This window comes from Centroberyx affinis, unplaced genomic scaffold (assembly GCF_046629955.1).
Source record: "Centroberyx affinis isolate AG114_WGS23_722 - 3 ecotype Tasmania unplaced genomic scaffold, CSIRO-AGI_Caff_v1 ptg005968l_1, whole genome shotgun sequence".
Lineage (NCBI taxonomy): Eukaryota > Metazoa > Chordata > Actinopteri > Beryciformes > Berycidae > Centroberyx > Centroberyx affinis.
Window position 1 is genome coordinate 808 of NW_027283036.1, and position 26,693 is coordinate 27,500.

At 42.5% G+C, this 26,693-nt stretch overlaps 2 protein-coding genes across 3 annotated transcripts in view; both read left to right on the plus strand.

Annotated features, from left to right (window-relative positions):
• Positions 1–385: 385 nt before the first annotated feature.
• LOC139668031 (actin-binding LIM protein 3-like) lies at positions 386–13,065 on the plus strand (the record flags this gene model as incomplete). The annotated part of the gene is made up of 10 exons (XM_071547508.1): positions 386–436; positions 4,097–4,234; positions 4,652–4,716; positions 5,298–5,439; positions 8,144–8,173; positions 10,731–10,789; positions 11,254–11,320; positions 11,520–11,527; positions 12,373–12,453; positions 12,952–13,065. Coding segments are annotated over 10 exons (755 nt in total), but the record flags the coding sequence as incomplete, so codon positions are not given.
• A 3,211-nt stretch (positions 13,066–16,276) lies between these two features.
• afap1l1b (actin filament associated protein 1-like 1b) overlaps positions 16,277–26,693 on the plus strand; it is a 20,703-nt gene continuing 10,286 nt past the window's right edge. The window contains exons 1-5 of one of the 2 annotated variants that reach the window (XM_071547510.1): positions 16,277–16,411; positions 24,080–24,208; positions 25,754–25,834; positions 26,487–26,572; positions 26,680–26,693. The exon at positions 26,680–26,693 is cut by the window's right edge and continues 104 nt beyond it. In XM_071547510.1, coding sequence (XP_071403611.1) covers positions 16,390–16,411; positions 24,080–24,208; positions 25,754–25,834; positions 26,487–26,572; positions 26,680–26,693 — 332 coding nt within the window. In that variant the 5' untranslated portion in view covers positions 16,277–16,389. Of the gene's footprint in view, positions 16,412–23,811; positions 23,845–24,079; positions 24,209–25,753; positions 25,835–26,486; positions 26,573–26,679 lie in introns of those variants that run through there. The other variant, XM_071547511.1, reaches the window with a different exon arrangement.

The following is a 26,693-nucleotide window of genomic DNA, read 5'->3' on the forward strand; positions in this document are numbered from 1 at the left end:
TGTCCTCCCTCTTCTTTATTCCCATGCCATCTGCTGCTGTTCCCTGTAATAAGCCTGTAAATTCATATTAATCAGCCTCTCTACGTGTCAGTCAGGCTGTCTGGATGCACGGCACCACCTCTCCTATAGCAGTTTATCACCGGTGCTGTCAGCTTTATGGTTAAGGAGACTGTAAATGTATACAACTAATTTGATGGGATGGGATGGATAGGGGGATCCAGCTTATTCCTGGTTCCTCTCTCCTCTCTCCTCTCCTCTCCTCTCCTCTCCTCTCCTCTCCTCCTCTCTCCTCTCCTCCTCTCTCCTCTCCTCTCCTCTCCTCTCCATTTCTCTTTCCTTTCTTTTTGCTTTGTCCCTCTAACTATAACTGTGTTTCTGTCCCCAGCATCTGGCGAAACCAACATCTACAGGAAACCCCCCATCTATAAGAGACAAGGTTAGTTGATTCCTTACACTGTTATGCTTTTTATAGCATTCATTATGCTTTTTACCTGTCAGGCAGTCTGCTTTTGTATATATTATATTACTGTATGTCAGTAAAGTTTGTCTGAATGAATCCATCACAGGAAGGCATTTGAAAGGATTTGAGCTGGATCTCATTTGAAGAGTTTCATTCCAAAATGAGATATACACCATTTAAAAAATAAAATAAAATGACACCCACTCTCCCATATTCACTGCTGGCATGAAGGTTAAGCACATTATGAGTTAGTATTGAAGTCAGGAGTCATCTAAAGACATTTGCTTATAAAATAGAATCATTTATGTTTTTCAGACACTGCCAGATTAATTTCAGGTAGTAACATTCTAAATATATAGAATGTTACTACCTGAAATATATATATATATATATATATATATATATATATATATATATATATAGATATACACACATATATTTACATATATAAATAGTGTTTTGGAATGACACCCTTCTGCTCTCCTTCTCTGCTTTTCTCAAAAGTGGAACGGTGGGATCAGTTGATAGAACGATTTTTGTCAAGATGTACTATTGGCGCAATGTTGCTACTCAAATCAATAGCAGTGAGGTGGGAGTGTGGACCTGGGAGCAGTTAGGATGATGAAAACCTCTGGGATCTTGGGACTGGATGGTGGGATTTGGGAGCAGCTGGGGCACAGATATGCAAGTGGGTCAGGATGTAAGGTAATTATAACAGAAGATAGAGCAAATGTAGCAGAGATGAGGGAGAGAGAGGCAGACAGCGGGAAATAGCTGTGAGGTGTGGTGCAGATTGGCACATGACTGGTGTGACCAAGTAGGGAGATTTAGGGCGAGGAGTCAGCAGAGATATGAGGGCAGACAGAGCAGAGCAGTGAGGGACTACTGAGAAAGAGACTGTGATGAACGGGGGAGAGAGTACCAAAATATTCTGTTCAAGTAGAAGTACTCTTTGCCAGTAGTAAGTAGAAGCAAGTAGAGAGTAAATTACTGGTGTAAAAAAAGGAAAAAGTAGCTCAATTAAAAGGGCAGAGTTCAATGTGATATTACATATTATGTTGTTACAGACTCTGTTGAGTGTTATAAAAATAATATTCTGAAATTCAACTCCTTATCTGTGATAAAAAAAAGAAAATGCCCGTTCCCATTATTCAATAACATTAGTACACTGATGTTTTGTTTGCTATTGCCTATCCATTAACTAGCAAGGTTGGCAAGGCAACAGCCAGGCAGACCAATAATGCTACACCTGGATTGATATTAGTTAAGCTACTATCATGGATAAATGTAAGCATTTAATGTGACAGTTAGTTAACTCAATGTTTCCTCCATGAGCTTGTGCATTGATGCAGATGCCATTTACCACTGGTCAGTTGCTGATACAATGCTAATGGAGAGCTGGTGGATAGCCGAAGGGGAGAGTCTGAAAAGTTTGAGAAATCATGGGAGGCGGGGGTACGAGGTTGTGTCTGTGGTCACCTCATCTGGACTGGCAGCTTAAAATTTACTTAAAAACAACTTCCAATTTGCACTGTTGATTACAACTGTGACAGTCGCCACATATCAAGTCCTCCATGGTCTGTTTACTCAGAAATCAGTTGCCCCATAGGAATTACCAAGTTAACTGAATTGAGAATTGAATTGAATTGAATTGAATTGAATTGAATTGAATTGAATTGAATTGAATTTAATTTAATTTAATTGAATTGAATTGAATTTAATTTAATTGACCTGAGCTCACCTGAACTGAACTGAACTGAACTGAACTGACGGTTGGACCGGTGCAGCAGGCGCATCAGACAGGGCTGAGCGAGATAGCAGATTCTGATTCAAGAGGTGAGGAAAGAGGGATAAAAGCCGTGCCAAATAATCTGAGTGTGTAGGTCGTCCATCAGTGGGGAGATGGCAGGTCAGACAGACTTACAGTTCCTCAGAAACACCTCTGGGTGATTTACTCTGCTGACAAACCTCTCTCTCTTCAGCCTGACCATGCAATCTGTAAACCGGGATACAGGAGGGAATTTAAATTCACTCTATGAATCACTTATAGAGCAGTTTTCATATCAAGGCAAAGTACCATAATCAGGTATATATATAGAGCCACAATATATTGTAGTATATCACAGTAGCACCTGCTGCAACTCAGAACGAGAGCTCCTTGAGGAAATGTTCGGATATATTACCAGAAGTGTGGAGTGAGAATAGCACTTACTGATGAAATGCATGGGTTAATGGTTTTGTTGTATTTTAAGAGGTCAAGTCCCATATATTTCCACATGGCCAAAATCTCCCAATTTCCTTAATGCCCTTGAACAACAGCAACAAACAAACAGAAAAAAAACAAGGAGGGACAGGGTTGTCACCCAGAATTTGGTGTTCGTCACAAGTTTGGATTGTTTGTTCAAAAGAAGAAAACAATTTCTTATGGTTCCTCCGAAGACTAAGTCACATGCAGCATTGTCCAAATTACATTACATCATTTAGCATTTAGCAGACGCTTTTGTCCAAAGCGACTTACAATAAGTGCATTTTGTCAAATCACATCTAGTTGTAGCCTTTGTTATATATCACCCCCTCTCATTATCTCATCTTTCCTGTCACTTTCCACTGCACTCTCCAAATAAAAAAGCCAAAATGCCTAGAAAATGATCTTTAAAAAGTTGCATAACCCATCTTAATGCCAGTATGGTATTACAGGTTTTATACACTTCCAGTCAAAAGTTTGGACACACTCATTTTTCTTTATTTTTACTATTTTCCACATTTTAGAATAATAGTAAAGACATCAAAACTTTCATGCATCAAATTCACTGTTTATATTTGTCTAAGAAACAAATTTAAAGCATTTAAGCATAAGCCTTTAGATCAAAATGGCTTTAAGATAATGAAAAACACAATACATTCAGTCAGGTGTGTCCAAACTTTTGACTGTACATAAGTTAGCAGTGCTTGGGTTCTGTCTTGGACGTTTCCTCCATGTTTCCTCAACATTGGCTACATGGCCAACTACTTGCCTAGTTTGCATAGCAACTAATTCCACTTTTCCTAAAGGGAATTGTCAGCACAGTTGGAACATGACTGATTGCTTGTCGGAGGTTTTCCATCGTATACCGTCTCGTTTTCTAATTTTCCTGACCTCCTTTCCCTCCTCTGTTCCCTTGTTGTTGATGTGTCTCCCCTCCTCCCATCCTCTCCCCCGCTGTGCCCTCCCCTCTCTGTAAGTAAATGCACTGCTCTCTCCATTTTGTTTCTCCTGCACACACACACACACACGCATACGCACACACACACACACACACACACACACTGTACATACACCGATATTGTGGTTAAACAGTGGAACATCATGACAGACCAAGAAACCAAAAAACAAAACAGGATTAAACACGTTTTAGCATTCTTTTATTCATCTCCCTTGTCTGTGTCTTCTTTTCCATTTTCTGTGCCTCGTTCTTTCAAGCATGAAAATTGGGTTTTATTTCAGTTCAAAAAGGTTGTGTTATCACAAACGGAGTGTTGCGAATTTGCCTCTAATACAATTATGTTCTGTGATCTCTCTTTCTCTCCTGCTTGCTCTCTCTCTCTCTCTCTCTCTCTCTCTCTCTCTCTCACTCTCTCTCTCTGTCTTTCCCACAGATATCTCTGCCTCTCCGACAGCCAGTAAGAGTAAAACCAATGAGAATCTTGTCAATTCCAGCCGCCTTTCCACATCCAATTGTAACAATATCTACCATCCTGACTCCAATTATTACCCATACACTGGCTCTCCTAAAGGTATTGTCCTCTCCCACTTTCTCTCTCTCTCTCTCTCTCTCTCTCACACACACACACACAAACACACACACACTCACACACACACATACCCAAACACCTCTGCCCTTACACACACAAATGTAATGTACACCTAGATGCATCACACACACAGAGAAACACACCTACGCACATACAGGACCATGTAGGGGTCAGTCGTCGTAAAAATAGAGACAGAGAAATTCCAAAATTTTGCCTTGACATTCGCTATTCTCTCTCTCTCTTCGCTATTCTCTCTCTCTCCCCTTTCTTACTCTTTCTAACTTTCTCACTCTTTGTCCTCATACTCTCTCTCTCTGCTTCCTTTTCTCTCTCTCTCTGTCTCTCTCTCTATCTGTACCTCTCTCTTCTCTCTCTCTCTCTCTACCTCTCTCTCTCTAGTCTCTAGGGTGAGGAGGGCTTCATCTGGAGGAGAGGAGGATGGATGGAATCAGAATATAAACAGGGTATGAAAGGAAATCATCGTTCTCCGCTCTTCTCCTCCTTCTCTCTTTAACATTTTCCATCCTTTCGTACCTTCTGTGTGTGTGTGTGTGTGTGTGTGTGTGTGTGTGTGTTTTAATATTTAATGATTTCGCTAATTAAATGCTGCTTGCCAAACTCATTCACTGGGCATGATGTTCCTGTGCTCCTCATACTCTCTCGTACATCTTTCTCGCACCTGCTTTAATTCTGATTCTTTTTTCCACCTCTCCCTCCCTTTCATTCCCTTTTACCCCCCATTCATCCCTCTATCTATCCATACAATAATCTTTGCCTTTTTCTATGCGTCCAACAACCCATCCATCCATCCATACATCCCATTCAACCATTTCTTATTACTCCATGTATCTGCTCTTCTTCCCTCCCTCTTTTCCCTTCTCTTTCACCCATCCCTCCATCATCCATCTGCCTCTTCCACTTAACCCATCGCCTCTTCCTCCCTCCTTTCTCCTCCCTCTGTCCAATCCAACCTACTGTCTCCATCCCTCTATCTCTGGGCTCTCTATCCCTCCTTCTCTCCTCTCCATCCCTTCCCTCCACCCAGGGGATCGGCAGGATGATCCTGAAGGAGGAGATGAAGGCGCGGTCAGGTTGTCACGACAATGACCAGTGGGGGAGCAGCCGCAGTTCCCGCTGCAGCAGCAAGGAGACGCTGCAAAATCTGGGATACGGCTCCCTCAATGGCTGTAAGGCTGTGTGTGTGTCTGTGTGTGTGTGTGTGTGTGTGTGTTCTTGTATTTCTATCCCTGTGAGAACCAGTTTTCAGTTCTAGGCATTTGCAGTGCAGACATTTTGGCTCGTCCTCACTTCTTCAAGAGCAATTTTAGGGTTACGATTTGAGTTAAGGGTTAAAATGAGAATAAGGATTAGGATTAGGATTAGAGTAAGGGTTAGGGTTAAGGTTAGTTTAGGTTTAGTTTAGTTAGGTTTACGTTAGGGTAAGAGTTAAGGTTAGGCATGTAGTGGAAAGGGTTAAAGTAAGGGAATGAATGTAGTCAGTAAGTAAGACAAACGTGTGTGTGTGTGCGTGTGTGTGTGTGTGTGTCTGTAGTTGTGATGCTGAGCAAGCCGTAGTTGAGGGAGTTTCCCCACTTCTGTATTAACTCTCTTATTGATCCCTTTCCACATCACATTCAGCACATGTTAGGATGAGACAAAGATGGAGAGACTCAGAGAGAGAGAGAAAGAGAGTGTTTAGGTGGAGGCCAAATGGGAATAAAAGAGGGGGTGTTGCAACAGGAGAGACAAGGAGGGAGGGAGGAGGAGAGAGAGAGAGAGAGACAGAATGAAATATAAGAAGGCGAGAGGAAGAGTGTGAGAAAGGGAGGGAGTGAGGCTAAAGCAATTTGGAGCTGGTCAGAGAAGATGTATGATGTGGAGGCAAGAGGTAAATCAGGGTCAGATGAGAGGGGAGAGGGAGGAGAGAAAGGGAAATAAGCTGTGTGGTAGTGTGGGTTTATGTTTTATCTGTTAATATACTGATGAGAAAAATGTTGGAAAGTGTGCACTCATCACCTTGTGTTCAGATGAAGATGTTCATTCCAACCCTAACCCTTACTAAATAACAAAGTAATTCTTTTACAGCCTGGGTAAATGAACTTCAGGTAGTGGTTTTCTTTCCAAAATGGATTTCATGAATGTTGGAATAAAGCTCAAATAAAACCTTTATTCCAAATTTGTCAGCGAAAAACATTCTAATCAGCCCAGTGGACTTTCAATTTCATTACGTCAAAGCTAAAAATTATAATGCTTACACTCAGCTGTATTCTTTCTATATGTAAAGGGCTCAATCTTAATATTGTGAATTCTTCTAGCTGGTTTCAGTGAAGAATACTAACAATACCACCAAGCCATCTTTAGCGGAATTGAAGGAGAGACGGAGAAACTTTTCCGCATAATGGGACAAGCGTCGGGCGACGAAAAATAGAAAAAGGAAAGAGCTTGCACACTTTAAATGCTCTGACACAACTTTAATGGACGCGCAGCATTTTCATCAGCTCTCGCTTCATTCTGAGCTGACGAAGAGCCTCGGCGCTTGAAATGTTGTGCATCCATTAAAGCCGTATCGGAGCATAAAAGCATGCGGCCCTCTTTTCCTTTTTCTATGAGATTTCCTTGAGTGATGTGCACATTTTTTCGTCTTGTCACAGGCAAAAGAAAAATAACCGAATAAAACTTAAAATGCAGCACCGGTGCATTAAAATTACAAAATGTATTGCGTGCCATGAATGCATACATGGGCGAGTGAGTAGAAATCGACCCCCCTCTCGCTGGCTCTACCCCTGGCGCTACATATTTTATACGATGTGTAGGGCTTGACAATAATTACGGCTGTTTATGTTGATGTTGTTTCCCTGCCCCTCTAAGCGTATATCCTCTCACAGCTGATGTTTTATAGATGTCCCACAACAGCTGGCCTGCTTTATTTCCCTTCCACTGGAACAGATCTCTCCTCCCGCTGCAGCTTACTGTGTATTAGAAGACTACTGCTGCATGTCGGGGACTGTTAACCTCACTTAACACAAGCTAATATGCTGTACATGTGCACAAAGATATACATACACTCACCCACACACACACACACACACACACACACAGACACACACACACACACGCACACAAACACACACACACATAAAGGCAGTAATGGGATCAAGGGGAGCAGCTAGTAGTATCTGTGGGACATATGTACAGGCATTAAACAGTTATTAACCCCCCCCCTCTCTCTTTTTCTGTCTCTGTCTTTTTTATCACTCTCTCTATCATTCTTTCCTTTATATCTTTCTCTCATTTCCTCTTTCTCTCTCACTCACTGTCTTTCCCATCTCTTTTTCTATCTTCTCACTGTTTCTCTCTGTCTCTCCCTCTCTTTTTCTCTCTCTGTCTCTCCACCTCATCTCTCTCTCTCTCTCCCTCTCTCTCTCTCTCTTTCTGTCTCTCTTTTATCACTCCCTCTCTCACACTTTCCATCATATCGTTCTCTCATTTTCTCGTTCTCTGTCACTCACTTTCTTTCCCATCTCTCTTTTTCCCATCCTCTCTCACTCTTTCTGTCTCCCCCTTCCCTCTCTCTCTCTCTCTCTCTCTCTCTCATCCCGCTCTTTCTCGCTCTCGCTCCCTCTCTCTGTCTTTCTCTCTCTCATTCCACTCTCTCTCATCCCACTCTCTCTCTCATCCCTCTCTCTCTCATCCCACTCTCTCTCTCTCTCCCTCTCTTGCTCTCTCTCTCTCTCATCCCGCTCTTTCTCTCTCTCGCTCCCTCTCTCTGTCTTTCTCTCTCTCATCCCACTCTCTCATCCCGCTCTCTCTCTCATCCCGCTCTCTCTCTCTCTCTCTCTCTCTCTCTCTCTCTCTCTCTCTCTCTCTCTCTCTTCCTCTCTCTCTCCTCAGCTCCCAGGTCGGTCTACAGTGCTGACAGCGGTGAGTGACTCATCGGTGTGTTTTGATCTGTGAGGTCATCACAAGGGGGCGGCGACATAATGGGCCGTCTCCCCCCTGATCCCCTTCATCCTGTCGGCTCTGTTGTGACAGCGGCGGGGCTTTGAGTGGGAGATTGTTATCAGCACACACACACACACACACACACACACACACGCACACAACCACACACACACACACACACACATAACCACACACACAGACACACACACACCTCTTTCTGTTGGGTTACAGGTGGAAAGATGAATGGCGTTGCAGCTAAGGCCTGTATTTATCAGCTTTTCTTTTTGCAGCAGTGCTGATCCAGGATCACTGACCTGAACCACTCAGCCATCTGTTTCAATAGCTACAGTCACACTACAGTTACACTAACGTTGTTTCAGTGCAAGTTCTGAGATCAGATCATAAAGATAGATGTATTTTCTGAGATCACATCAGTGTGCCTCCACACTTGGCCTTAAAATCCCTCTAATGCGTCTCCTGTGGCTTTATTTTTTCAGTCCTTTTTGTATATTACACTTTTCCCTCCTCTTCTTCACCATCTCCTTTACTGCTCATACACGTATTTTAGCTATTTTAGATCTGGCTCTGAACATCCAAAAATTGGACTCTTGTGCCTCCAGACTTGTCACTTAATGCAACCTAGTGTGATCAAGTCATCAAAATATAATTTATGATAAAAATAGATTAAATATTCCATGCATTGACTCAAAATAGCAAGTGTAACTGTAGCTATTATGACCCAAAAGGTAACAGTGATTGTACACCAGCACTCTCATACTACAAAGAGGTTGATAAATGAGATGCTTAGGATAGTAGTTTTGCAGCTATTTGGTGTCAGGCCCCACTTTGATGAAACGACTAAATTTCCAAGGCACACATCATGACTAATCTATGAGACTATATCCCATTTCTTGTTGAGAGAGAACTCATTACAGTTCAGCAGCTCACACGCGCCGTACAGCAGCTACACACACCGGCCGGCATTCTGCTGCATCATGGTGTTTCATCCCGGCTTTGACACCGCTGTGTAATTTAATTCCCTTCAACACCAGACTGAACCAGAGAGAGAGAAAGAGAGGGAGAGAGAGAGAGAGAGAGAGAGAGAGAGCAAAGAGAGAGAGGAAGGGAGGAACGAGGAAAGAGAGGGACAGAAAAAAAGGAGAAGAGAGGGAGGTAAAGATAGAAAATTGAGGGAAAGAGGAGACAGCAAGACAATGAGAGAGAGAGAGAGGAAGACTGAATGATGAAGCTTAGGAGCGTGGAGAAGCAGAGATAGTGAAGAAGAGGCGGGTGAAAGTATGTGAGAGAGAGAGAGTGAGAGAAAGAGGGAGAGCAGAGTGAGGTGAGAGGTTTAATGTGTCTCCACTGCCCTCTGCTGCCTCAGCCGTAGCACTGCACGCCATCTGTGTCTTCAGCTGTAACACAATAGAGGCCTGTCACAGGACGTTTGGTTACCAGTGGTTACGAGGGAGATGCCACCATGTTGGAGGAGCAAGAACAAAAGGAAAGACTGATGTTATCGCCGCACAAAACAAAGAAAATGCAGGCAGAGTAGTGTTCAAATTATACAATAAAATGGTGGAGGAGGAAGAGGTGACAGTGCTACAGTCTTTTCTTGTGTTGTCATTCCTCCAACATGGTGGCTTGTCCCTCAAAACTGCTGGTAATCTCTCTGTATACAGGTGAGGCTGACTCATGTATACAAGCTGCTCTTTGATGGTGTGTATTTAATAGCCAAAATGCCAGTATACAACCAAAATATACTGTACACACATCCCAGGCCACAGATAAGGTGTTTGATGAGAAAATAATGAGCCTTGAAATGAGCGAAATCCAGACACGCATTACAAGGCTCCACGGTGAATCAGAACTGACTGGTATGACAGTGTGATCGGAGCCACAGCATTCTTCATTAGGAGCCTGTCATGTCGATGTTTGTGGGCATGGTGATGTTTGTGGGGTTTGGAAAGTGTGTGTGTGTGTGTGTGTGTGTGTGGGGGGGGGGGGGGGGGTGACAGGAGGGCTGCTGGTTTGAATGCCTGGATCAGCTGGGAGCAACTGGGTGGGGAAGACGAAGTAGAACCCCTTTTTTGTCCCTTAAGTACCAGTAAGGTGCCTTTGAGCAAGGCACTTAACCCGATTGCTCTGGTGAAGCTGCTCAGTGGCTGAGAAGACTGGTTGTACTGGCAGTTTCCAGGTGTGAAATGTGTGATGTTATGTGAAGCGGAGCAGTGCTGAGAAAAAAATATGCATGAATGCTCAGTCAATTTCCCTGAATAAATAAAGGTTAAATAAAATTCTATTCACTGTGGAAATCTGAAAGAAATTCGCAGATTTTTCTCCTCACTTGGAATAATAATAATAAAAAGCAAGGCCTCTTTTCAGGTTGTGAAGCTCAGCCTTTTCCAGTACAATTGCAAAGGAACCATAGAAAGTAGAGCACAGACCTGCTGCGTTCCCATTCAGAAAATACTTGTCTGTGTCCTAGTTTACATTGTGTTTGTTTATGGTTATGTGTTTGTGTTTGTTCTCCCAGACTCATACATTGCCAAATCGGCCTCGTTGCCAGGCTACGGCAGAAATGGACTGAACAGGGTAAGCAATCACGATTTCTGTGTATGCGCAACTCTGTCTGTGTGTGTGTGTGTGTGTGTGTGTGTGTGTGTGTGTGTGTGTGTGAGACAGACAGACAGGAGTGGCAATTCACTAAACCCTAAGCTATGGCAAAGTCCTTGCATCAACTATCATTTGCCACCAAAACTTGGAAGCCCACTTATATCAATTTAATTCTGGGGACAAGTGGAACAATACCTGACTGACAATTTATCATTATTTGGCCAGTATGATCAATTATTAGACATAGTTCACACACTCAGCTTAGAGGGAACATTGGTCCTGAACACTCCCCTGATTTGATTTCTTTTAGATATTTTAAAATTGGCTTTCAAATACATTTCTGGCGACTTTTGCTTGATCTTGCTTCTCCATTATAATGATAAAAAACTATAAGATCTTCTCGGTAAATATTTACTAAACCTGCTGCTGTTGTGCTGTTGCAGCCCGGGAGTGCGGGTGCAGATTATTACCAGTATGACAGCAGTAACGCGGTCAATTGGCAGATCAGAGGTAAGCCTATTGTACAGCTTAATCTGTTTACCCACCTTTCATCTAGTTTTCTGCTGATTTACCTTTCCTCCTGATACATATTCAGTGTTATAGTGTATAAGCTAAAGCTCTATAAGAGACCAGGAGGACTGATGACAATGAGCACAATAACTAACGTAATTCATCACTGTCTTTTCTCTGCTTTATTTCTCTCTTTCAGAATACAAGGTAAGGCGTTCTGCCAAAGTCGGTGAACTGTTGCTGAGCCAAGGTGTTGCCAAGCCTGAGTGAAAGGTCTGGGTGTACGGATAATGGATAATGGATAATGACGATAAATTGCCTTTATAAAGCAGTCTGTATTCATACTGAACGGTGAATCCATCTCACTCAGTAACGCCCAATTTGACTCAGTGAAAGTTTGTGAGGCGGATTGTTTTATTTTATTGAAACAGAAGTAAAAAATTCAAAGGGTAATGGTACACAGTGATTCTCTATACAAATATAATATTTATAGCAATGTGCAAAAGAGAAAGTTCAAACCAACCGTTTTATTCACAATATGCAGGAAATAGCTCATCTTATTGGGAAAAGCGCTCGAGTCAATCAGACACATTTAGTTTATACTGTGACTTTTCACAAAGAAAACACATAAGCCGACACTGAACTGCTACAGGCTTTCGAATGATCATCAGTGCTGATTTATGGTGACATTTAAATCATGAAATAAATCAAATGAAGCAAACAAACATCTTTGATTCAGAGCTTCTGTTTTCTAGGATCCAGGGGCAACTTTTGAATATAATCACATGCTTGCTACCGCCCCCATGGTGTATTTTGTTGCAAGAAGGTTGTAGGAATAGCAGGCAATCCAGTTACAAAAGTTTAATTTTTATTGAAATAACTGCTCCTTGGTGGAGCTGTATGTATACTGTATGTATACTGAATTTACCAGTGGATCCTAATGCCATGGAAAAGGTCTGAAGTCATGTTCTATTAGATTAGATTATATGCATGATGGATGGATACATGGATAGATGGATGTATCTAGTCATGTCTCTCTCTCTCCCTGTCAGATCTACCCATATGAGGCCCTGATAGTGACAGTCAGAGGACACCAGCGTCTCCCCAGTGATGTGGACCGAGCCAGACTGGAGGTAAAGACCAAAACACTTAACTGCTCAACATAATCCACACAAACCTCTGCTCTTACTGAACACAGGAGGAAAGACTGAAATAAAATCTGAAAGAAGATATACTTTCTTGATCCTATGTAGAAGCCCATGACTTATGCAATAGTTAGGGGTATTTATGCTGTTATGTTTTGTATTTTACATTAAACTGTATGAATATATCACTGTTGTCAAGTGAAAACCTCATAGCTCCAGTTTTGGTGATTTTCATGTTTTAACTTCAGTTGAAGGATTACATGGCCCCCTGTGGGTTGAGAAAATAATACAACCCTTGGAAATATGAAACCCTTTTAAAACTGAAAAATGCAGGGTGGTCAACCTGTAAAACAAGGCTGGTTTTGACTTTTGGGAGATACATTTTCACCTGCCAGTGACCATATACAAGTAATTATCTCTCTCTCTCTCTCTCTCTCTCTCTCTCTCTCTCTCTCTCTCTCTCTCTCTCCCTCCCTCTCCTCCCAGCGTCACCTCTCTCCTGAGGAGTTTCACAGAGTGTTTGGGATGTCCATGTCGGCCTTTGACCGCCTCGCTCAGTGGAAGAAGAACGAACTGAAGAAACAGGTCCGGCTCTTCTGAGATAAGATGAGATCACCGCTGCAGGCCTACCGCCGTCTTCACATGCAGGCCTCCCTAACCCAGATCGACCGCCTGGCTCGGAGGAAGCTAGCTAACTAGCTGGAAAAAAAAACTTCTTCTTCTACTCCTTTGAGGCAGCAAGAGCAGAACTGTCTGACCCATCGTAGGCCTCCTGTGCATAATCTGCTCTAATCAGGCCAACCTCTACCAGGCCGGCCTGACCCAGAGGAAAGGGAACATACAAAATCAGAAGGTACAGTTCTTTGGAAGAGAAGATTTCAGGACAGGACTCACACCCACGGGCCTGCCTGATGGTCTGCACTTGGACTAATTAAGCAGCAGCGTGCCCAGTCAAGCCAGCTGGTCAAAAGGAACAAAGTTGAAGTCCTGAGGAGAGCAAGAGTGAAGACGAAGACCAGGAGAGAGCTGAATAAAATTCTGTTACTGCTGACCTGGCAGACGAGCAGGACTAGGGGCACAACCGACAGACAGACAGTCTATCAGGCAGACAGGTAGACAGGCAGTCAGACAGACAGACAGACAGACAGATAGACAGGTTAGGCAGGCAGGCAGACAGACAGGCAGGCAGGGAGGCAGGTAGACAGGAGAGAGGGCTTCCTCCCAAACCAAGCTAGAGTTCATTGTGAGTTAGTTGCATCTCCATTTCCTACCAGCAGATGGCAGTGTGTTAACATGAGCTACAGGGTGGATCCCCTTCCAATTAACTGGCTGAAGTCCAGGTTGATTGTATGTAGTATGTGCCACACTGAGGACCTGGGTTACAGTGGACTGAGACAAACCTGCATACAGGTAGACAGGTAGTGAGATAGACAGTTTGGTATGCAGAGAGATAGACAGATAGGCAGACTGGCAGACAGACAGGCAGACAGTTAAAAATGCAGAAACAGTCACATAGACAGTGGTGCGGTGCAGAATCTGTCCTCAGTGGCTCATAAGCTGATAAGACATGCAGACAAACATACAGTGATTCTTACCACGTGTTATTAGGCCTACTGGACATGATATGAACATGAGGTGTTTATAATGCGTAAACACTGAAAACCAAAGGTTTTCTTTTTCATTTTTTTTTTTTTGCTGGCATGTGTTTTATTTTGATGTAGATTTTTATGAAGCCATATCAGTGTTTAGAGTTCTTTTCTAAGCCTGGAGCGGACTGATTATGAGATATACTTTGCTGAAGTGATTGATTTGTGAAATATGATGTGATTGTGTATTATAATAGATGATAACACAAAGGTGTAATGTGTGTGAACTGTGTCAAGATGGGACTCTGAGCTCAGACATGTCGGTAGAGTTTAGAAAGGAGGTGTTTGTGATAAAAAAAAACAAAAGAAACAAAAAAACAGTGAACGTGACCTAGACTCTGACTTATTTTATCCATTTTGGGAAATTGAAAAATCACTCGTTAATTCATACTACTACATACAGCTATATTCATTAAAACTGTCAGAGTAGATACTGATTTGAGCTGTCAGACCACAGATCAAACTAGACTGCTTCATGTTTCATATTGTATGTGCGGGGTGTGTGTGTGTGTGTGTGTGTGCGCGCGTGTGTGTGTGTGTGCGTGCGTGTGTGTGTGTGTGTGTGCATGGTTAAATGACTGGCAGAAAGTGTCCATATCATGGATAATAAGAAGCGAAAGGTAGAACTCTGAATTTAAGAGAAAGGAACCATTCTGAATAAAGTAAAGGAAGGAAATACTGTAGGAAGAAAGGAAGGAAGGAAGGAAAAAGAAAGAAAGGAAGGAAGGAAGGAAGAAACAAGACAGAAAGAGAGATGGAAGAGGGAAGGAGAACTCAAGGAGAGCTTGATCAAGATTGAACGGGTGTCTGACAAGGAAAGGATTAATGCGTGTTGAGAAAGGATTAATGTGTGTTATGGTGTTACAAAAAAGATATTAGCTACTGCCTGAATTAAAATGCAGTTTGTAGGAACAGAAGGTGATGAATAGTTTGCTGCAGACAAAGAACTAGAAGGCTCAGTGTTGGTCTGCAGGAGCGTTGTAGATGAATGTGCATGTAACGGATGTAACGGAAGTCGTCTTGACCAAGTGGTGTGTGTGTGTGTATGTGTGTGTGTACATGTGTGTGTTTACAGTTCTTTAACAAAAAAGTAAAAAAGTGTACAGAACTTTTAAAAAAACTAAATTCAATTCTAAGTTTTTCTTTGGCTTTTTTGAGCTGTATGACATTTATCATTTATAATCACCCGCCTGTGGTCACTGCTGCTGCTGAATAAATGATCTAAATGCTGCCAATTTACAGTTATTTTGACTTTTTTTTTCCTTTAAACTTCTATACTTAATGTTTCAGTATTGTACTTTTTGGTTTAGGGTCACTTCAGGTCAGACCGGTGGCTCTAAAGGTGCGGTCCAGGGATCCCCAGGAGTTCATGAGAGGGTTCAAAGAGATCCGAAACAAAATTAAGTATTGTTTAATTTCACTGACATGTAACTCGCTAGAAATTATCTCATTAAGAGGATGTATAATTATAACTATTGTAATTATAGATTTCACCCTCACCACCACATAGGCTACAGGGCAGGGTTCCCAGGGAGTTTTGAGAGGTGTGTTCCAGAGTGAGTCAGGGAATATGTTTATCGTTAGGGAATATCAGGGAATATCATGGGTCACTTTACAGGAATATACCAGAATGCATTTTGCAGATTGTTTCACACATTCATTGCATTCGGTGGTGTTTTTTCAGCTGTTTGCTCCAAAACAAGCTTAACTGTAGTGGAAACTATGACCCTTTACCCCTCTAGAACTTTTCAGAGTTGGAAAAAAATAACCATTAACAAACCAGGAAAGAATACAATTTTGGGCTCATGGAAGCGTTCCGACTTAGTTATGTAAAATCATGGAAAAATCATAGAACTGTAGCCTACACCCACGCTGCGGTGGGAACCCTGGCAGGCAGTTATACAATTCAACACTGAATCAACAACAAACATATTTTCCATATGGAGATCACTGGGACAAAATCTTATCAAATGAGGCTCTGTGGTCTAATGTGTGTCTAAGACATGTGGCATGGAAATGTGTGGGAACCAAAGGGTTAGTGGGTTACAGGACTGGCACTAGGACCCAGTGCGGCTCTGGATCAGGAACCAGGATTCAAACTATAAACTGTAGCGGTCACACTGACTCACTTGGCCGCATCGGTGGCTGACAGAGCTCGGTAGTGTGTGAGTGTATGGAGAACACGGGCGTGTTAATAACCGTAACTTTTACAAGCAAAAACTGAGGGATTATAACCGGCAATAAATAGGACAACCCGACCTGTGGAATAGTAGACTAGATGGACTCCAAACGTCAGAGTTGTGAGTAACTCTTCCCCTCTTTTTATTTATCCAGTGTTCATGTTTTACTCCCTCACGAAAAACAACTGGTAACTGTGATAACTTTCAGGAGGACACTCAAGCAAAACTTTAAACTATATAGGCCTAATATTCTATAGGAATATAGTGATACCATAGGATAAAAAAACATAATGTACGATAAGTTCACCATAAACTCACTACTGAAAACGACAGACACACTTGAGTCCCAATAGGAATACTATAGGAATATTATAATGATAGCCTAGTAAGTGATACATACTATCATAAATCACCATGAAGTCGCTATAAACTCACTGTTCAGCACCACAAACACATACAGTATAAGCACACAGGATTACAGGACTATTATAGGAATATTATAGTGATTTTTCGTTAGAGTTTGCATAAAAGTGAACGAAGGGAAAGACCTTCAGCCCATTTTACTCAACATCTGCCCCAAACCGCTGGAATAAGCCGAGAGTGTCTCGTGCTCCCGGCAAACTGGTGGAGTAACGGGACAGATGATGTCATATACCTACACGCCGGATGGTGCGCTGCGTGTGTACGTATGCGTAACTGTGTGTGCGTGTATGTGTGTGTGTGTGTGTGTGTGTGTGTGTGTGAATGGAGGAGGTATTCCTCAGGTATTGAGTGATGCAATCTGATACCAACAGCGAAGTGCCCCGTTGGAAGCAGCGCTGCTGGAAGGGAAGCAGCCGCAGCAGGAGCTGAATGCCCGCTCTGTTCAGCGCTGCGAGGCTGCAGGGCTGCAAATAGGAAGGGGCATTATAATGTTACACCCGGTGATGTAGGCTAGCAGTAAATTATAAAAAAAAAAAAAAAAAAAGAAGCTTAATCTCCCGTCGATGATGATCAAAATGCAAATAATGAGCTTTATGGACAAAAATCTATTATATTTTCAGAATATGTATTCTTCCTCAAAACACTCCTCATGTAGCCAAACATCGGTTTGATAGGTCTACTACTTATGAAGTATAGCATGAATTTGCATCATAAAAATTGTGTGTCAGCCTAAAAAGGTGGGTATATTGAGTTTAAAGGAATAGTTCACCCCAAAATGAAAATAAAAAGTCATCCTTTATAGGCTAAAAAAAACAAAACAGCTTGTACAGCATAATCCAAGTGTTTTATAGCCAAACATTGCACTTAAAGTCCAAAAATCCAACATTTACCTTGTTATGTCCTATATTTTCCTCACTGACAATGTTTTATTCTAGAAAGTGTCAAACAAGTGTTTTGTAGTCAAACACTCGCACAACTGTGAACACAAATAAAACATTGTCAGTGAGGAAAATATAGGCAGTAACAAGGTATATTGGACTTTTTGACCCACAAATGTAACTGTTTGCCTACAAAACACTTGGCTTATGCTGCACAAGATGAGCTATTTGAAGAAATGTGATTACTTTTCATGCTATGCTTTTTGTATGGAGCTGCATAAAAGACTCACTCTGTTTGGTTTTCCTACAATATTCAGTGGAGTTTTGACTGACATGGGGGCGAGTAGATAATGATTGAAATTTCATTTGGCATGAACTATTCCTTTATGGAGGGTTTTCCCTCCAATACATCACTGGTTACACCCCGCTTTAAAATACAGTAAAACACATAGGCTACATGCATGGAAAGTAGGATACAGATGCCAACAGTATGTTTTCTTTTATGGCTTTAGGATTGGATTTTGCAGGGGATAAATAAAATAGGTTTGATGATGCTTTATTACACTGTAATAATCCATCGCATCGGAGTGGTCTAGACTTATTGACATTTATACACACAAACGCAAACACACACACACACACACACATCAGTCCTCTCTATAACAACTGTCACAAGCCTTGACCTCTACCATAGTTCCCTTACATTTCCCTTTTCCTCTTACTCTCCCAGTGTCTCCTCCCCCTCTCTAGAGTCACAAGGTTCAGAGCCTTTTCTTTATTTCATTTTTTGCTGTTTCACAAGGACAGTGACATTAACTTTGCCTGTGAACTCCTGATTAAATATCAGGAGTTCCCACAGTTCTGGTTTCTACAGTACAGTTTAAAGCAAGAGGGAGGTGTAGGACTGCAGGGCTACTATTGACTTTCCATGACAGTGATATCCAGCACAGCAGGCCTGTAAATGTCCTTCATGTGTAGATGTATTGTAGGTAGTGTTTAACGGCTAAGCTACTGTGGTGGCGACACACGAAGAGCCAACAGGAATAACACTGGGTCATGTTTTGTCCAGTTGAAGGTTGTATCAGATAGGTGAATGACTGATGGGATGATGGAGACTCTATACACATATTTTACCTCACTGCCTATCCGGGAAACACTGTCAGGAAAAAACAACCATTACAATAATAGTCCATGGTAACATGTGTTTATCTCTATGTGTGTGTGTGTGTATGAGAGAGAGAGAGAGAGAGAGAGAGAGAGAGAGAGAGAGAGAGAGAGAGAGAGAACCACACTGACAAACAACCCAGCCCAATAGATTTGTTTCTGGTGTGCAGGTCACTGTCATCTCTACACCTTTCACAGTTTTGAGTGGTTTTGTTTATTTTACAAGGCTAATAGGGATCTTGCAAAGGACACTTATCTGTAGCTGAAATACAATGTGCCCTTGTACATTTTATATTTTGGGCTGTCTGTGCCCTGCCACAAGCTTGAAATTGATAGACAATATGCTTCAAGTTATTTACAAAGATTTAGGGCTAAGATTTTGAGCAAATACACAACTTTCACTGAAAATCAAAATCTGTCTGGAAATGTGTTGGTTCTGTTAAGCAAAACATGTACAAATTGAATAATCATTTCCATAACCTTCAAGACCACAAAAGCAGTACAAATTATACCATTCCTTAATTATTTTCCTGTCACACTCCCTCTTCTGGGTCACATTTGAACACGGTCAGGCAAATAAGCAAGAAACTACAGATATCCAACCTGCTGTTCTATCACTTGCCTTTATAGTTGGTACCTCTGGCTGTATAAAGGCTTATTTCTTCTGGTGCAAGCTTTTAATTCTAGCATAAAATTGCTGCCATTTTATGCCAAATTGCCCTTTAACTGGGGGCAAGGGGATTCTTCATCCGGAAGAAGGGCAATTTCCACACCAGCATGCCCCAAGATTGGCTTTGTTACAGTAAGCTGAGTAAGAAATACCTGTGGATTTCCCATGGTGCACTGCGGTGACACAGTGCCACAGTCTGCTTACCTGGGAACGCCACCGGAGCACCACAGCAGTATGGGTTTGAACTTCAGCTCACACCAGTGCCACAGTGTCAACTTCCTCTGTTTCCTGTGTCTGTTCACCATTTTCTATCTGAAGACAGTGATAAGATATTGAAAGAATGTAAGAAAACAGAAAGAGAGAATTCCATGGCTTTTATCCGCCAGCTGTTTCTTTTTAAATTCTCTCACTAATTTAGAATAGAGGGGACTTTTTAAAGTGTCTGACTGACTGCAAACCCCGGGCTAGCAGTGACACCATCCTCTGTTGTCACGAAAATAGGAATTATGAGATGCTGCATCGCTGAAATAGACTTTTGTCTCCGAGGGAGTTGCTGGAGCAGCCAGGACTTGAACTCTGACCTCTGTCTGAAGAGGACGGCTGTCTGGAGAGGGATGGAGGGAGGAGGGGGGGTTAGATGAGGGAAGGAGTTAAAAGAGATGGATCTGGGGGGGGGAGAGAGAGAGAGAGAGAGAGAAAGGAGTGGAAGGATCTGAGGGGAATGGCTGTCAGACCTCGGCCTCTGGGAGTGTGGGGGAGGCAGGAAGAGGACGCCTGCTGCAGCGCTAAATAGCAGCTTAGGCATGGAACACATTTTGCGCTCTTGTTTTTATCCTATTACACAAAATATCTTGTCTTGAAAGTCCTTTGATGGCTAATCTCGTGTTTTTGTTTTGGGTGAGATCATTCAAGCGAGTCAAACTCAGCTGTATTCACATAGCTGCCCGGCCCTGAAATGTTAGAGGAGGCAGTGAGAAGGAGGGATAACTTGGCTGGGAGAGGCGAGCCTGGGGCCGAGGAGGTTAGGCTCGGATCGGTGTGATTGATGGGCGAGACGCATAATGGATGGGAGTGAAAGCCTCAGGTTGGAGAGAGAAGACTTTTGTTTAATCTTTTCTCTCTGTCCCCCTGCTGCCCATAGGCATTATGTGGTGAGATAAACAGCAGCAGTAGAAGAAGTAGAAGTGTAGAAGCAGCAACTGCAGTAAGTGGCTGTTTTGTTGTGAGCTGCAACCAAACACACTAAATCAGTTAAAATGGAAGTCGCATGATCCAGGTCTCATGACTGACCTTCTTCAGAAAGCCTCTTCACGGAAACACACACAAACGTACGCAAATGAACACACACACACTCACACACACACACACACACACACACACACATAGACACACCACACACACATTCCACTATTTGGCTCCAAGATCCATGTGACTGTATGCTTGTGTGTGTGAGATAATGTATCTGTGTGAGAGTCAAATAAAAAGTGTGTGTTTGTGTGCATGTGTCTGTGTGTATGTGTGTGTGTGGGCTCACTGTGAATTAAGTGCATGTGTGTGTCCAGCAGTGAAAGAAAGATGAGGAGAGAAAAATGTGTGTGTGTGTGTGTGTGTGTGTGTGTGTGTGTGTGTGTGTGTGTGTGTGTGTGTGTGTGCGTGTGTGTCGTGCGCACATTGGGGGTTACAAAGATCCTTCTGTGGGTGAGAGGAACCACAGGCCTCCACAACAGCTGATCATCAGCCTCCGAACCCTCAAGTCCTCAGAGAGGAGAGAGAGAGAGAGTCATAGATTTACATAGAGAGAGGAGAGAGAGAGAGAACAGAGGGGGAGTATGGGAGAGAGAGAGGCACAGGGATGGCCTTGACTGTGTAAAGTGAGACTCGAGAAACAGAAAACAGGCTGAAGGTCCAGTCTGTTGAAACGCTGTCACCCCACTACTGGCTTTGCTTACATTATGATTGATTGCACTGAATTTATTTATTTTTTTTTCCACCCTGAAATTTATTGTCTGACTGACAGCATGCGACAGCTCATTTGTGATGGTTTCGAGAAAAGTGGAACATTTTTCAAGGACGAATACACCCAAAACTTAGAGATGGTCAAATAAATTCTGGATTTCACCTTTAAAGAGCAACACAGAGGTGGGATGTTGGGACAGAAAGAGTAGGAGGGAGAGAGATGGAAAAAGAGAAAGGGGAGAGTGGGAGGAAGAGAGAGAGGGAGGGAGGGAGGGAAAGGAGGTGAGACTCAGTAGGATGAAGGAGAGTTGAGATCAGGAAGAAGTGGATATAAGCTTCTGTCGACAACTAAGACAGGAAACCACAGCTGCTGGCCGAGAGAGAGAGTGCGTACACACACACACACACACACACACACATACACACACACACACACACAGCTGCTGGACATATCCTTTAACCCAGAATGCCCATGGCTTGGGACGATGCAGCTGTGCTCCACGCCCCTCTTAGACTGTGTGTGCGAGTGTGTATGTGTGTATGTGTGTGTGTGTATCTGTGTTTTTGAATTCCTGTGTTGTTTTTTGTTTGAGTTTCTGACATTGCATTGTTTGCTCTGGTCTTGCGGAGCATTGTGGCCGTCTAATTTTGGCCCTTGTGGAGACAATAGAGTATTGTCAGACTGGGAGGCGGAAGAGGCTAAGAGATGGGAGTAAGGAGTCCGCACACTCACTCTCTCTCCACTATGTGTGTGTGTGTGTGTGTATGAGAGAGAAAGAGAGAGAGAGAGAAAGAGGGATGACAAGAGTTTTTCTCCTTCTTCTTCTTATCTTAAATGCTGTTTCAGCTCTTTTCCACCCATTCTAGATTTCTTTTTTATGCATGTCATACTTCAGCAACTATATTTATTCTTTTCACATTTCAGCAAATTTTGTGTTTTTATATATTTTTAAATGCTATTTTAGTATCAGACAAGTCACAACAGATGGGAATAAGCCAATTTTCCCTAACTATGGCACATTTAAAGTAATTGTTCCTGAGTTTATTTAGACAGTGAGAAGGATTAGAGGATTTTGTGCTGATATTCAATAGCTTTAAATTTGACAATTTTCATGCCAAAAAACGATAAGGACTGAATGTTTCTCCCCCTTCAAAAGCCTCTGAAACAGCATTTAGACCATGGGACACTAAAACTCTCCATTGAAACACAAGTTACCAGCCCTTTAAGCCAGAATGACCCACTGTACCTGTGGCAAGGAAACTCTGGGATACATTAGGCCTTTAAATTAATTAATTTGCAGAAAACATTACTGAACAATTAAACAAACAAATACAATGTGCAAAGAAGATGAAACTTCATTGCAGGTTTTACAGACTGTTTTATGTAGCTGTGGTCAGGGAGGAACCTCCATCATATCAGCAGTGGATGACACTGACTGTCCAATATCCAATATCTGATTAAAGGCCAATATTGGTCCGATATGATGTATTGGCCTATAGCCATATATCGCACTACTACACCACAGAAGAAGAAAATCCCCTACACCACCATGGGTTGTTGCTGAGAAAATCAGCTCCTACAAAGCTGTTGTAACACAGGAAGTCAGATTAATGAAGTAAACAAAGCACAGTTTGATAAACAGGATGAAAGAATGAATTTTTGACCTTTATATGTCGGAAGGTTTGGTGAGAACACAAGCTCGTCTTCTGTAACACTCTGCCTCACATTCATGTACCTACACAACCACAACCTTCTACTGAGCGGCTCTACTGGAGCGATTGGGGTTAAATCCCTTGCTTAAGATCTCGATGGTAGCTGTTGAGCAAGAGGGAGAGTTTTACTCATTCAGCCCCACTCAGATTTTCCCAGCCACTCTGCGTATTCAAACCGACATCCTTTGTGTCAAACATCTGCTTCTTAAACTTCTGTAATGAATGAGTGAACAACTGAATGAACCTACAGCGCACTTTGCTACAGGCAGTGTGGTAACCCTATCCATATCTCTAGTGGAACTATAGATTTTCCTCTTTATTTTGCCTCCATTTCCTTTAAGGAAGGAAGTATTCTGCCTACCCCCTCCTCCTCCTCCTTGTCTCTCTGTCTCTCTGCCCCCCCTGAACCTCTCCCTCTCTCTCTCTTTGTCAGCTCTGAGCAAGCAGGATGTGTGAGAGTGTGTCAGAGGGTCTGGAACAATGTCAAGGTCATCAAACACACACATACACACACACAAACACACAGGATGTTGGACATGAAAACTATTATTTTTCAAAGAAAGCCTGCAATGTCCAAACTGGAGGTAGGACTGTGAAGTGTGGCAGCCCAGAGAGAAAGAAGGAGGGGAAAGAAAGAAAAACAGAGGAGAAGGAGACAGACAGATAGAAAGACACTGCGGCAGACGGATGGATAGAGAGATGTGGTAGGATGCTAAATATCTCTCCCCGCTCAGCTGTTGCAACAGGCGGTAAGCTGAGTTCCAAACTGACTGCATGCCCCTTACTAACTGGCCGCTCGCCTCAGCCTTGTGCCTGTGTGTGTGTGTTGGTGCGTGCGTGTGAAGGGATATTCGATGCACAGGGCGTAAGAGCAGAAGCATTTGAACCATGTCAAGAGGCTGCAGTATAATGAGAGTCTCCCATAATGACCTCATGGTGCGGTTCTGCCCCCAAAATAATATTTGTCTGTTTCCTGGTTCTCAGTAGCGATGGAGCGCCTGGTGAATGAGCTGGGAGCTCTGCTGAAGATGCTGGACCAGGAGACGGTCAGCCCCGCCACCGCCGACAAGATGGCCTCCATACGCAACATCCTGGAGACAGTGCAGCCTGCAGGTATACAGACTGAAGACACCAGGAGGGAGGGGAGAGGGGATTGGTGTGGTGCGAATTGCCACTTTGGTCTCTGTTGTTTAGTTTATACCATATTAGGCATTAACACATTTATTGTTAATGGATAATGTCGGTATTTTTTTAAGTTTGTGCCAATTATCTTAGTTCCCCCTCTCCTTTCTATTAGTTCTAGTTCTAGTTTCTGCACACAGTCATCGTAGCTGCTGCGTTTTCCTCCCTTCAGAAGAAGCCATTTTCTGCTATTCACTTTTGAAAACAGCTTCCACAGACTTGGCTGTATAATCCATTAAAGTAAACGTGAAGCCTTAAATTGGTTTTGTCAAAGTTACTCTGTTTTATTGTTACTTCATTGTGCCTGAGTTGATTGTTTTCATATCAGTGGCAGTGCTGCATTCAGGGAACTCTCATTGGACGTACATGTGCTATAACTCTAACTGACACTGGTATTGTCCTTTAACCATTGTTTATCCTTGGGAAATTGACTGAACATCCTTGCTGTTTTTCAGCAACATCCTGCTTCACATTCATACACTTCCACATATTTACACCAGCTCAGCTAGAGCGGCCAGGGGTTAAGCAACTTGTTCAAGGTCAACTCGACAGTACTTACTAAGGGAGGGGAGAAAGTTTCTAATTTACTTTCCCCCACCCAAGCCAGGGATTCGAAATGGCAACCTTACAGTCACAATCCAGCCTCTCTAACCTTTAGGCCACTACTGCTCCTAAAAATGTCTAATGTCCACAGCAGCGCAACAATGATATAGTATACAGCGAGAGTTAAAAACACCTAACAAAACATGGCCTCCAATAAGTCAAAGCATACTGAGGTCTTTAAAGTAGATCCTTGTTTATCTGAGAGAAGCAAGGATGTAGGAGAGGATGTAAGGATTGGTATAAGAGGATGATGAAACGAAAAAGATTTAAGAGGATGAGACGGAGGTCAAAGAAAGGAGAGTGGGTAGGCATCATGGTGGCTCCGAGTGCCAAGATCTATACCATGTTTCCACAAGGACCCAGACTCGCTGCCAATACTCACTCTTCAGGTGCTTTGATCCAAAACGGACTGATCCACAATAGATTACTGAAATCCAAATTAATGCTGTATTTCATCCGGTCTGGGTTTTATTTCTTGCAGCCCAGGAGACTAACGTTGATTCCAAAAAAAGCTTCCAGCCAATTACAAGCTGGAAGCTGCATGTCCTTGTTTGACACAAGTTCTCACACAGCCGATTCGACTAAACATGCCAGTATAGAGAAGTGATAACTTAACCCTTCTTTATAGCAGCTCATCATCAGTGTTTTAAACTTTTAACAGCAGAAGATTTAATAATTCCCCTCAATTCACGATAGACTTGTATCTCAATACATAAAATCATACAAAGTGCATTTTATTATTTCCAAGATACATCTCTATATGCAGTTCTCTAAGCCTGACAGATTTAGCGGTAACTTCCCCCGATCTCTCTTTTATTTCTGGGAGTTTTATCAGACTATTATCAATTCAAAACCCTTTGATCTTTCCCACAGTCAACGGATCAGATGTCTACATGAACAGCTGTCTCTATGGCAACGGCACCAGCTTCGTCGAGTCTCTGTTTGAGGATTTTGGTGAGTAGAGAGGGGACCCTGCCTTCAGCTCAGTACAGTTCAGTTCAGTTCACTGGGTCTTATGCAGAAAAAAATGACATTATTGTGTATAACATATCAACATGCCATAACATACGTAACAAGTAATGACAATAAACAACGTGTATTATACCAAATTTTTTGCAGAAAAAATTACAATGTATAGAGAATACAATGCATACAAAATAATGAAATTAAAATAATTAAACATCTAAATCAGCAGTTTTATGGCTTAGCTATTTTCTCAAAAACCCAAGGATTACTGAACCTTCTAGCTGTAGGACACTCCACAATCTATATAAAAAGTTATCAACTAGAACTGTAAAAACAAGCGATGGGGAAGACATTGAGAATAGAATCATCTTTTCTCATTATACTTCTATCAAACAAATCTTAAAGGTTATGCTTTGGATTTGTATTACAGTCAGTTAAGTGTCATCGACGTCAAATGCCTCTCAAAGTGGCAATCCAGGTTCGATTCACACACTCTGCTGCCCCTTGTCAAGATCTCTTTCCCATCCTGAAGATGATGATGAGGAGTAAGAGTGTAAAGTTAATGGTGGCGGTGGAGATGATGATGATGACGATGACAACATTGATTTTTAATGCGGTTAATCCTGTGTTGCCCCACCAGACTGTGATTTGCACATGCTCAGTGCATCTCCTGTGGAGCAGAAAGAGCAGAAAGAGGAGGAGGAGAAGACTCATCCTAATAAATCTGTAAGTCGTCTATCTATCTGTCTGTCTGTCTGTCCATCTGTCCCTCCGTCCATCCGTGCTCATACCTAAGATTTTGGTTTGACCCTCGGCTGTGATTGGTTCCCCAGACACCCACAGACAC